The sequence below is a fragment of the Prionailurus bengalensis genome, chromosome A3 (assembly GCF_016509475.1).
Source record: "Prionailurus bengalensis isolate Pbe53 chromosome A3, Fcat_Pben_1.1_paternal_pri, whole genome shotgun sequence".
NCBI lineage: Eukaryota > Metazoa > Chordata > Mammalia > Carnivora > Felidae > Prionailurus > Prionailurus bengalensis.
In genome coordinates this window covers 134074252-134085717 of record NC_057354.1, presented here as the reverse complement: position 1 = coordinate 134085717, position 11466 = coordinate 134074252, and the positions used below count along the sequence as shown (strand labels likewise).

General features: G+C 50.0%; 1 protein-coding gene across 8 annotated transcripts in view; it reads left to right on the top strand.

The window, feature by feature from the left end:
* Window positions 1-444: 444 nt before the first annotated feature.
* The window catches only part of ASAP2 (ArfGAP with SH3 domain, ankyrin repeat and PH domain 2), a 171575-nt gene continuing 160553 nt past the window's right edge, over window positions 445-11466 (top strand). For 6 of the 8 annotated variants that reach the window (XM_043604562.1, XM_043604561.1, XM_043604557.1 and 3 more), the window contains exon 1: window positions 445-621. In XM_043604562.1, the coding sequence (XP_043460497.1) occupies window positions 496-621 (126 nt within the window). In that variant the 5' untranslated portion in view covers window positions 445-495. The remainder of the gene's footprint in view (window positions 622-11466) is intronic. The other 2 variants (XM_043604560.1, XM_043604556.1) reach the window with 1 other exon arrangement.

Below are 11466 nucleotides of genomic sequence, written 5' to 3'. Positions count from 1 at the left end.
GGCGGCGGCGGCGGCGGCGGCGGCGGCGGCGAGCGCGCGGATTGGCGGCCCGGCCCTCCGCGCCGCCCCGCCCCGCGCTCGGCCGGCCGCCGCCCCCGGCCCGGACCCGCCCCTCTCCGCGGGAGTCGCTCGGGGCCCGCGGCTGGGTGGCCGGCAGTTCCCGCCGGCTCTGCGCGTCCGCCTCGGGGCTCGCTCGGGAGGGCAGGCGGCGGAGCCCTCGGCGCGGCTGGCGGACCGGCCGGGCCCGAGCTGCGCGGGGCTGCGCGCGCGGCCCCTGCTCCCGCCGCCCGGCCCCGCGGGCGGCCGACCCGCGCCCTGCGGCGGCTCCTGCGGCTCCTGCGGCGGCGGCCCGCGCCCCGGCGCTTCCCTTTGTCCGCCGGCCGGGCGAGCTGCGGGCGCGGCGGCGGCGGCGTCCGAGCGGCCGGTCGGAGCCCGCGCGGCGGCTGAGGCGGCGGCACCCCCGCGGCCGGCCGCCCGCGCCCGCGCGCCGAGGCGATGCCGGACCAGATCTCCGTGTCGGAATTCGTGGCCGAGACCCATGAGGACTACAAGGCGCCCACGGCCTCGAGCTTCACCACGCGCACCGCGCAGTGCCGGAACACGGTGGCGGCCATCGAGGAGGTGAGCGGCGCCGGGCGGGCGTCGCCGGGCGGCGGGGGCGGGTGGCCCCGGCCTCAGGTGGCCTCGCGCCCTGCCCGCCGCCCGGCCCTCCCCCGCCCCTGCCCCCCGCGCCCGCAGCCCGGGAAAAGTTTCTTTTCCTCCAAATCGGACGCGGCCGGGCCACCCCTGCCCGACACAGAAGCCCTTTGTTCCGTGTAGGTGGCTCCGAGGAGATGGCTGATGGCTACCTTGGGCCTTTTTTAAGACCCCCCTCCTCCCGCCGCCCTCGTTTCCCTCTCGGGGCCCCGGGCCGGGCGGTTTCCCGCAGCGCGGCCAACTTTGGCCGGGAAGGCGGAGTGGGCGGTGAGCTGGGACCCCCCGCGCCCGCCGCGGCCGGGGTGGTGGGCTCGCCAGCCTTCACCCGGCGCCCACCTCCCACTTGTTCTGGGAGAGCCCCTGCACGCAGCCTGCCCCGCGGCGCAGCCGTGTGCTCCGAGCCCCGCTGCAGCCCTGGCCCCCTTTGCCCGCCCCTCGGGTGGGTGGGAGGACCGTGGGAGGACCCCGGCCGTCCGGGGAAGGTGTGCACGCACACCTTAGCGGGGAAGGCCTGGCCGCATTCCACACCGCGCCCGGCAACCGAGTGCGGGGAGCTGAGTGCGGAGCCGGGGCTTCTGATCCGAAGACGTGTGTCTCACCCTCTTGAACCCCCCCCCCCCCCCCGATTGCCCTCCTCCCCATCAGCCTAGAAAAGGCCTGATTTTAATCAAGTGCTTTCAAGGTGCAAAGTCATCATGCCTAGTGCTAACTGGTAAGCCCTCCACATCCTGCGGAGAGAACCCTCAGGAATGAACAAGCTTAGGTTGACAGTCAAAGCAGCATGCGTTGTAGGGCAGAGTTTGTGAGTCCAGGGCCCCCGCTGCTGTGTGGTTTAGGGTAGCTCCTCGCCTCTCTGCTCTGGTTTTCCTTACCTAGCGAACAGGAGTAATAAATGCATCCTTTCCCGGACCATTATGAGGGTCAGAGACGCGGTGTGTGACGTGCTTAGCACTCTGCTTGGCTCCTAATAGGTAACTGGTTTACAAGCCACGCGTGTGGCAGTATAGAATAGATGATTAAATTTCTCTTGGCCAGAATGTCAAGTTACAGCCTTAAAATGGGGTATCGCAGGCATTTTAGAAGAAGATGATTGGGCTAGAGTGAGTGAGGGGAGGTCACGGCAGAGCTTTTTAAATTAAGCGATGCCATTAATTTTTTTTTGCCCACTTTGAGCAGAGCATCTACTGTTAGGAATTGCTTGGGGGAAAAAAAAAACCCCAGAATGTTTCTCTTAGTGGGGATTTATGTTTGTGTAGACATAAACAGTTAAAAGTAATAGATTTAGCATTATGAATGTTTTAAGTATAGCCAGGGCCCCCTCCTCCCTCCCTCCTTTCTTCTCTCCTGTTGTTTTGGTGGAGGAGAGCTGCATGTAAACCTTTTGTAGTGAGTTCTGTAATCCCACATCTACTTGTGTCAGCAAGGCTTAAAAATGTTGGCTTCAAATTAAAAAAAAAAAAAAAAAAAAAAAAAAAAAAAAAAAAGGCTTTAACTGAGGCAGATGGAGATGACCCAGAGAAGTTTTTTCAGAAGTACTGGTTGAAAAGCAAGGGGAACAGTTTCATCCTGTTTTGAGAATACACCATTAATGATGCCTATGGCATGATTGCAACCAAAAAAGTGGCTGAGTGTTTCTTTAGGGAAGGAAGCCTCGTACACGATGCCTTAAAGAAGGCTTGATTATATAGAAAGTTCTGTTTCTTTTCCCCACTGCTGTTTGTCAGCTAAATATTATTAACACTGGCAGGTGCTGGAGAGTTAGGCAAATAGGAATTGCTCTTAAAATTGGCATACCCTTCCTCTGATTAATTTTCGTTTGCAGTGTGTAATTTCCAAAGCCTTTTTTTTTTTTTTTTTTGTATGCTGTGCAGGAGATTACCCGAGAGCTCAGTTACTGAGCAGATTAAAAAGAGACTGGATTTGGTCATTTTATTAAATTGCAAGCTTGCTCCCTGTTGCCATCCAAGCACACGGATTGGTTAAACTTTCAAAAATGAAAAAATTGAAGTCATTACAAGTCTATCTTCACTTTTAAAAATTTAATTTTGAGAGAGAGAGAGAGAGGGAGGGAGGGAGGGGCAGAAAGAGAGGGAGACAGAGAGAATGCCAAGTAGGCTGTGCTGTCAGTGGAGAGCCCAATACAGGGCTTGAACTCGTGAGATCATGACCTAAGCCAAAATCAAGAGTCAGGTGCTCAATGGACTGAGCCACCCAGGCATCCCAGGTCTCTTTTCACTTTAGGCAAATCCACTGTTCATACTATGATATGAAATATGTGAATTGGATTTTTTTTTTTAACGTTTATTTATTTTGAGAGAGGGAGGAGTGAAGAGAGAGGATCCCAAGCAGGCTCCACATACCTTGATCTCACGAACCGAGAGACCATGACCCAAGCCAAAGTCGGATGCTTTAACCAACTGAGCCACCCAGGCGGCCCGTGAGTTTGGATTTGTGAGAAAACTAGATTTGAGAGGTGTTTACTCTCTGAGGAATCACTGTAGATTCCTTTAAATAATGCTCTCTCCTGGGGTGTGTAGTGTTCATTCCCATTTCCAAAACTTGTTCCAAATAGTTGCATTAACAAGTGATGCCCACATATTTCAGTTTTCAGCAAGCATTAACTTTTCATACTGAAGTGAGGCAGAGAGTGGCTCTTGTGACATAGTCATTTACCATAAAATAAATTTAAAATTTGCAAGCCCTGTTTCTGTGTTTAAATAAATGAGTCATGGGATTAGCAAACTAATTTTAAACTGATAAACCTTTGGGAACCTATTTTTTCCAATATAGGTTATGTCTGATAGAAAGTGTTTTACAACTGACATGTACTTTTTGGATACGTACGTCGGTAGCTGGGCTGTTGGTAGCTGTTGGGTCCCTACCCTGCGCTATGAATATCACATCTGTTGTATTTATTCCTTATTGCTGCTTTATACATGAGGAAACTGAGGCTCAGAGAAGGTAATTTGTTCAAGGTTATAGAGCCTAGTAAGTTGAAGAGCTGGCTCCACGCTGTTTTCAGAAGTGTTGCTGTTTTTTAAGATGATTTTTAAGTAATCTCTACACCCAGCGTGGGGCTCGAACTTATAACCTCGGGATCAGAAGTTGAGCTCAAGAGTCACATGCTCTACGACTGAGCCAGCCAGGCGCCCCCGTCTTCTGTCCCTTTTAGTGATGCTGAATTCTCTGAATTCCTCATTTGTTGGATAGTTATGGGTTCAAGTTCAGACTCCACCACTTGCCAGTTTTGTGAACTTGGCTGAGGTGCGTTTTCTTATTTTCCTCAGCACTAAGTTCTGGATAACAATACCTCTCTACTTCAGAGGGTGGTGGGGAGGGTTCAATGAGATAAGATACAGCACAGTATCTGACAGGCACCTGGTCTAGTAAATGCTAACTGCTTGACAACATAGTTAATCCGTAGAACCTGTTGAGGGCTCTGGCACCAACATGGGTTTACCTGGGGGTTGGATAGGAAGAGTAGAGAAAACGGAGGAATGGTTGAATGAGTTAAGTGAATGAAAACTATATTTGTTAACCCATGCTTGTTTTTTTTTTTTTGTTTTTGGTTTTTTGGGTTTTTTTAACCAGTGTGTTGTCTCGCCTGGTGATCACTTTCTCTGGGTGAAGTAATTATTGTGCACATTTTTAGCCAAGTCTGCTGCTGCAACTGGATGGAATCTGTGTTTTTGGAAATAATGGAAAAAAATAAGTAGTTGTGACATAACTCTGAGAAGTGAGCTTCTCCCCGCCCCCCACCTTTTTGGGGGGGTTATTTCTGTCTCCGTTTCTTGGAGTCTCTAGGCGCTTTGAAATATTCTCAGAATAAGAAAAGGTTGTATACATACTTGGAATATTCATGTTGATAGTTCAGTCCTCCTGTAAAACGCCATCCATGCTGCCTTGCCTATTTGGCTTTTGTTGGATATGTAGTTTTAAAAATAAATTTGACGTTGACTCGTAAGTATTACAATTTAATCTGCTTCCTTCCGGGGCCGTAACTCTCTACTCTGTGGTCCTTGGTTACCTTGGAAATCTCATTGCTGTCACAAGCACAGGGTTCTAACTGCAGGGGTAAAATGAGCCTGTGGGCTGCACAGATTCCCAGGGGCCTTGCTGTCCTTGGGGCCAGATGCCCCTCCCAGCAGTTCTAGCGGGAACCTGGCCCCTGTGCTTTTTAGGCAAGAATGTGATTCTGAACCTCAGCCCTTTGTGAAGAGGGCTCTTCCAGATCCCAGACTCGTAGATTCTGCATCTGTTGTCGGAAGGACATAATCTTTTCTTGCCCGTGTGTTTGTGTTTTTGGAAATGAGGTTTTGTGGTCAAACAGGGCCACCTTATTTATGCTGTGTTCTGAAATCTGGACTTAAAACGTGTTTGGAAATTTTTGAGTCACTTAAGGAGGAACCGATCTTCTCTTGTTATGTAATCCTCTCTCCTCCTCCCAATTGTTTGCCCTGTTTCTTGTGATTAACAGTAAAAATACTAATGATTCTCCCAGTAGGGTCCAGGCTCTGACATTCATGCAGTATTTATTGAGTCCTGCTGTGTGCTAGGTGATGGGAATAGAATACCAAGTGAAGTAAGTTCCCTCTTTGAAAGAACCTACAACTTAGTGGGAGAGGCAGACATCCTATAACAAATCAGTGCAATAAACCAAGTCACTGTGAGAGCTGGGGCTTTAAGATTGTCCAGGATCATGGATGCCCAGGGATGGCATTGGTCAAGTGTGCCTGGGGTTGTGGTTAGGAGCGCGGTTGAGTCATGAGGTCAAGGTGGTCATCTGTGGGTTACCGCATGCTTTAGTCACTAAAGTGTCTCAGAATGGCCTTCTGTGGCTGCCTTCCTGCCCTAGGTAAGTACTGATCCACTCCTGAGCTGGTGCCATCTAGGCCTCTGATAGAGTTTTCACAGTGTCCCATCCACAGAGGCTGTGCAGGCCAAGAGTTTGCAGGGATCCTTAATTCTTTTCTTATGCTCCACATTTCTAGGAGTTGGTGCCTTCATGGAGCATATGCATTCTAGATCTGTATTAATATGGTAGCCTAAGATTAAAAATTCAGTTTCTCCACTGTACTAGCCGAGATTCAGGTGCTCAGTAGTCACGTGTGTATTGAACAGTGTAGATTTAGAACATTTTCATCCTTGCAGAAAGTTTTGTTGGACAGTGATGTTTTAGACCCTTGCAGCTCAAAGCAAGGTCCACTGACCAGCATTAGCATCATCGGGGAGCTTGTCAGAAATGTAGAATCTCAGATTCCACCTTAGACCTAGTGAAATTGAGTCTACATTTTATTTTATATTTTTGTTTTTTAAATATTTATTTTTGGGGTGCCTGGGTGGCTCAGTTGGTTAAGTGTCCAACTTTGGCTCAGGTCATGGTCTCACGTTTCGTGAGTTTGAGCCCTGAATCAGGCTCCGTGATGACAGTGTGGAGCCTGCTTGGGATTCTCTCTCTCTCTCTCTCTCTCTCTCTCTCTCTCTCTCTGCCCCTCCCCCACTTGCTCTCTCTTTCTCTCTGTCTCTCTCAAAATGAATAAACTTAAAGAAAATTTTTAAAGTTTATCTTTGAGAGAGAGAGAGCACAAGCAGGGGAGGGGCAGAGTGAGAGGGGGACAGAGAATCAGAACCCAGGAACCGTGAGATCATGACCTGAGCCAAGGTCAGATGCTTAACTGACTGAGCCACCCAGGTGCCCCCGAGTCTATATTTTAATAACATCCCCAGGTGCGTTGTCTGCATATTAAAGTTTGAGAAGCACTGATGTAAGAGTATGAATCCTTGCTGCAGTTAGAATCACTTAGGGGGGATTTTGTGGCCTAGAGGTGCCTGGCCTATTCCCTGAAACTCTGACTTACTGGTTTGGGTGAGGCCTGCAGCTCATTGGCATTTGAAAGCTTCTCCACAAATGGAGTTGGTAATTATTGCAGTAAACAGATAGTTATGTAATGTCAAGTAATGATAAGTGATAAGTTCTGTAGAATTTGGGAGTAGCAAGTGACTTTGGAGGTTGGGAGGCAAATCAAGAAAGGCCTCTGAAGACGTGACGTTAGAGCAGTGCCCGGAATGCAGTGAGGAATCCAGCCCGGGAAGAGCCGAATGGAAGCACGGCACGTGAAAAGGCCAGAAGATGTGACCGGACTAGGGCATTTAAGGACAGGAAGAAGAAGGTGGGTGAGGAGAGAAGGGTGAGGGCGGGCAGGGACAGGTCACACAGGCCTTGATGGTCTTGGGAGGGGATCGGACCTTGTTCTGATGTGATGGGAAGCTATCAGAGGGTTTGAGCAGGGAATAACATGGTCCCATTTACATTTTACAAGTGTCACGGCGATTGTTCTACAGAGAATAGACCAGCAAGGCAGGAGACAAAAGCGGGAGACTGGTGTGGCGAGGAGTCTGGTGCAGGCATCCAGGCAAGAGGGTCTTGGCCTGGGTGGTAGCGGTGGGGGAGAGGAGAGGTCTGGTGGAGAGATCTGTGGTGCCTAGAGTGTTGGTATGCCGGGGAAGTGAGCAGGACAGAGTTCCTGCCCCGCAAGACCGAAGTCAAGCCCAGTTCACCCAGGCCACCTGGGGAATAGACCTCCCTGCATCTCTAGAGTGAAGCGTCTGCTGCTGCTGCTTAGTGTCAGCATTGAGGCCAGCTGTGTGCCACTCAGCTTCACTGGTTGGAGAACTTCTGTTAAAACCAATCCGGAGGGTGCCTGGGTGGCTCAGTTGGTTGGGCCACCGACTTCGGCTCAGGTCATGGTCTCACGGTCGTGGGTTCGAGCCCTGCGTCAGGCTCTGTGCTGACCGCTTGGAGCCTGGAGCCTGCTTCGGATTCCATGCCTCCCTCTTTCTAGTCCTCCCCCATTTGCGCTCTGTCTCTCTCTTTCAAAAATGAATAAATGTTAAAAAAAAAAAATCCTGAATATTTGTTTTGTTTCATGGCAGACAGGGATGGGGTAGACTCAAAGCCTAGCTGTGTAGACCTGGGCTGGAGGGGTATGTTCACTTCCCTCCACTGCAGAGGACAGCAGGGGACACTTCATTGACTGTGTCAGATGCCCGAGATCCTGCCTCTGATCCAGCTCCCCAAACACCCCTCTTTCCCTGCTACAGAGAGCAGGGGAGTTCACCTGGTCACTGTCCAGCAGTAAAAACATGCCTCCCTGGCTTCAACTTTTGTGTGTTGTGTGCTCTTAAAGCAGTTGCCAAGGGCCCTTCCAGGTGCTTTTGTACCATCATCATTTCATCATGCGAGTCACGTTGTGGAATAAACGGGTCTGGAATACTTGGGCTGTAGTTTTATTTGTATTAGGTTTTGCTGAGTTTATTGATTCATAAATATACGCTGGGCACCTACCAATATGCTGTCACTGCCAGGTCAGGGCTCCTTCCCCATAAGCCACTTTAGAAGTCCTGATGAGTATAGGCAATATCGTGAGACATTTCAAACTCTAAAGTTGTATTAATAGAGCTCTTATTAGAGTCACAGGTGTGGCTGATATTAGTGCGGCGTGTTGCTTATATTCACTACTGAGGAAAAATGCTACATTTCACTCGGGATAATGAAATACAGATGCACTTCTTTTTTCCAATCCAAGTTTATGGACCCCTTGAATTCAGACAAAGACTCCTAGGCTTGACGATAAGATCCTTTCAGTTAATTGTTTTTGGAGTGCGTGATTGACTCTGTAACAATGCTGTTTAAACAAGTTTCACGGTTATTACCCTGTCATTGTCATGAGTTGGTTGTTAGAGTCTCGCTGAGGAATGTCGTCTCCTAAGCCGGTGTTAAAATTATCGAGTAGTGAAGGTGTTTAGGGGAAGCGGTTGTGGTTTGGCAGCCACGGTGTGCTCTGCACTGTTTCAGAGTCCGGGCTCGGCACTTTCTCCTATGGTCGCATGGATTGCACTTTCGCGTGCCTTGGAGTTGAGCAAAACTGTGGATGCATCTCTGAGTCCTGGTCTTAGGACCCTGAGCTGGGCTGCCTCTCCACAAGCCAGTTCCCCAGTTTTTACTTCCCCTGTGTTGCTAGCATGTTCTACCCTATCCTTTCACTCTGTAGGGCAAGCTTGTTTGTGAAGCCAGAGTACGTGTTCAGGTATCTTCCTGTCCAGAGTTTTAAGGGAAACTTTGCAGGCCTTGGGTTGTTTTTGGTGCTGTTGTTGTGTGAGTGTGTTTGGGACATCCACAGCATGGCCGAAGCGTGACTGTCAGTCACTGTTGTTGTTTTTTCTCCCCTCTTGTCTTTCTAGCATTTATTGGGTGCCTACTGTGTGCCAGACATGCTTTAAGTTCTTTGCATATACTATTACCTTGTTTTAATTGTTACAAAAACGCTGCACGGTTCCGAGAACCTAAGCCGCTTTACCAAGATCACAGAGCTGGGAAGTACTGGAGGCAGGATTCCAACTCTAGCATTTTGACACGAGGGTCTGCTCCTTTAGCAGCCGGCTGCCTCTGTGTAACTTGGGCCAGAAAAGCCTCCCTGTGTTGATGCCTCTGTGACGACTGGGACCCCTCTTGCTGTCAGCGTTAGTGACTGGCATCTATTGCGTTTCTTGAGTGCATGCTTTGGGGAAATCCTTGCTGTTCCGCTCCCTCACTGTCCTTGTTGCTGTAGAAATGATTTTTCTTTACTCGCTTCACGGCTCTGCCGACATGCCCAGCCCTGCAGGGATGAGTGGCCCAGGGCAGTGCTCACAGCCTGGCAGGAGGCCTGCCCTACTAACGGTATTAGTAATGATGTCATCTTTCCACTCGATCTTGAAGATGGCTTTGTCAATATGATTTTATACATAGATGCTGTCAATAAAATCGAGTGGCTGATGGAGACAAACTCCCTCTGATGATGAATTCCTCTGTATTTTAGGATTCTAGCAAGGTGATCAGGATTTGGGGCCCTCTTTCTCTAGTTTCCCAGAAGAAATCACATTTTTATTAGGCTTTTTTTTTTTTTTTTTTAATGCCAACTGCAACCATGGCTGACATTGCTTTCGGCCTTAATTTTGTTTTAAGGACTGTGCTGTGTATTAAATTGATTATTGAATCCTTTCAAAGATCCTGTGAGGTAGGTCCTATTACCTCTGTCTTAACGGTTGAGGAAGGCCAGACGCAGACAAGTTACATGCTTGTGGTTCCCCAATCCCACACTAGCAGTTGATGGAACCAGTACTCCCAGCCACACTGCTAGCACTGGTGTCCTTTGGGCTCTTCCTCCTCTTGGTCCTCGGATGCATCACCTGATGTCTCCTGCTGGCATCTCTGTTCCTCTTTAGGTGTCTCTGTGGGTCTCTTTAGTGCAGGTCGGTAATTATAGACCTTCTGTAGGCCAGTCCGCATTGTCGCTGACCTCGGGAATGTGTGATTGCCCGGACAGGGTCATCAGAGACTAACCCCTGGGGAGGTACTTAGCATCAGGGGTGTTTATTAAGTGACCCTTAACTACCTCGAAGTGAGTTAAAAGGAGAGATCTGGCTTCCTCAGAGCCAAGGGACTGATACTACTGTCACAGCTGTGTGTAAAGGACTCCACCGCCACGCAGGCAGGGATCAGATGCATACAGATTTCTCCCTTTGTCAGCAAATCTGTGTTTTGAGAGGCCACTGAAGGGTGAATCACAGATACGGTGTGTGCAGGCAGACTCAGGCTGAGGAGTCAGCTCCCTGTTGCCAGCTAGGGGATTTGAGGGGAGATTCTGCAGGGAAGGGGGAACGTCAAGTCCTTGTGCCGTGTTTGTTCCTCCGACGGCCCTGACCTGTTGCTAGCCAGCTGGTGGACCTTGTGCTGGGGATTTCTGGCCCAGCCTCTGTGGCCTCTTTGGGAAATGGAGAGCTGGATGAGCTGGGGTGCAGGCAGGGGCTTCTCCAGCCCTTACCATTCTGCGTCTACGGATGTCTGCAGCTCGACTCGCCTGCCTCTTGCCACTCTACTTTTTCTGAGCCTCTCCTCTACTCTCTCTGCCTCTGAGCTGTTGGTACTCGTGCTTTTCAAGAGGTTAGAGGTGAAAATAAGCTTCACCTCTTCCATTCCCCCCTTGAGAGATTCCCTTGCCCAGAAGATCACTGGAGTCAACAGGATGGTTGTACTTGAGCTGGAGTGTCACCGGGTGCAGTTCTAGTTCAAGTTTGGGACAAGCGGGGCAGGTTTTTTTGGCCCCCTGCTCGCCTGGGGGCAGCTTGAGCGGTCTCTGCTGCGATGTCTTGGTCTCTGGGTTCTGTCTCTGTTGTGCTTTGCTTCGCTGGGGAAGAGCAGGTTGTGTTAATGATAGGATCGCAGGGTTTTGTGATCATTGAATACTTTGGACTGTTGAACTTGTAGTAAATCCTGCTCATAGCTCATAGCTTTCCCCTAGGTTTTGGGAGAGCCAGTATTCTCCTCATCGGAAGCTGTGCTTTATGATGAAGCCCTGTGGATTTGGTTGTGTTAATATGGTGGTGTGGAAAGAGCCTGCCATGAGGAGAGGGGATTCCAGTTCTACTTTGGTCTCCACCTTGCATATGGCCTCGGGCAAGTCACTGCCCAGAATGTCTGGTCTCTAAAATGAGCGGTTTGGTGGGGCGCCTGAGTGGCTCAGTCAGGTAAGTGTCCGACTCTTGATTTTGGCTCAGGTCATGATCTCACGGTTCGTGGAATCAAGCCCGGTGTCGGGCTCTGAGCTGGCAGCATGGAGCCTGCTTAGGATTCTCTCTCTGCCCCTCCCTTGCTTGCGTGCTCTTTCTCTCTCAAAATAAAGAAACCGGTTCACCTTCTTAAGAAAATAAATAAAATGAGGGGTTTGGATT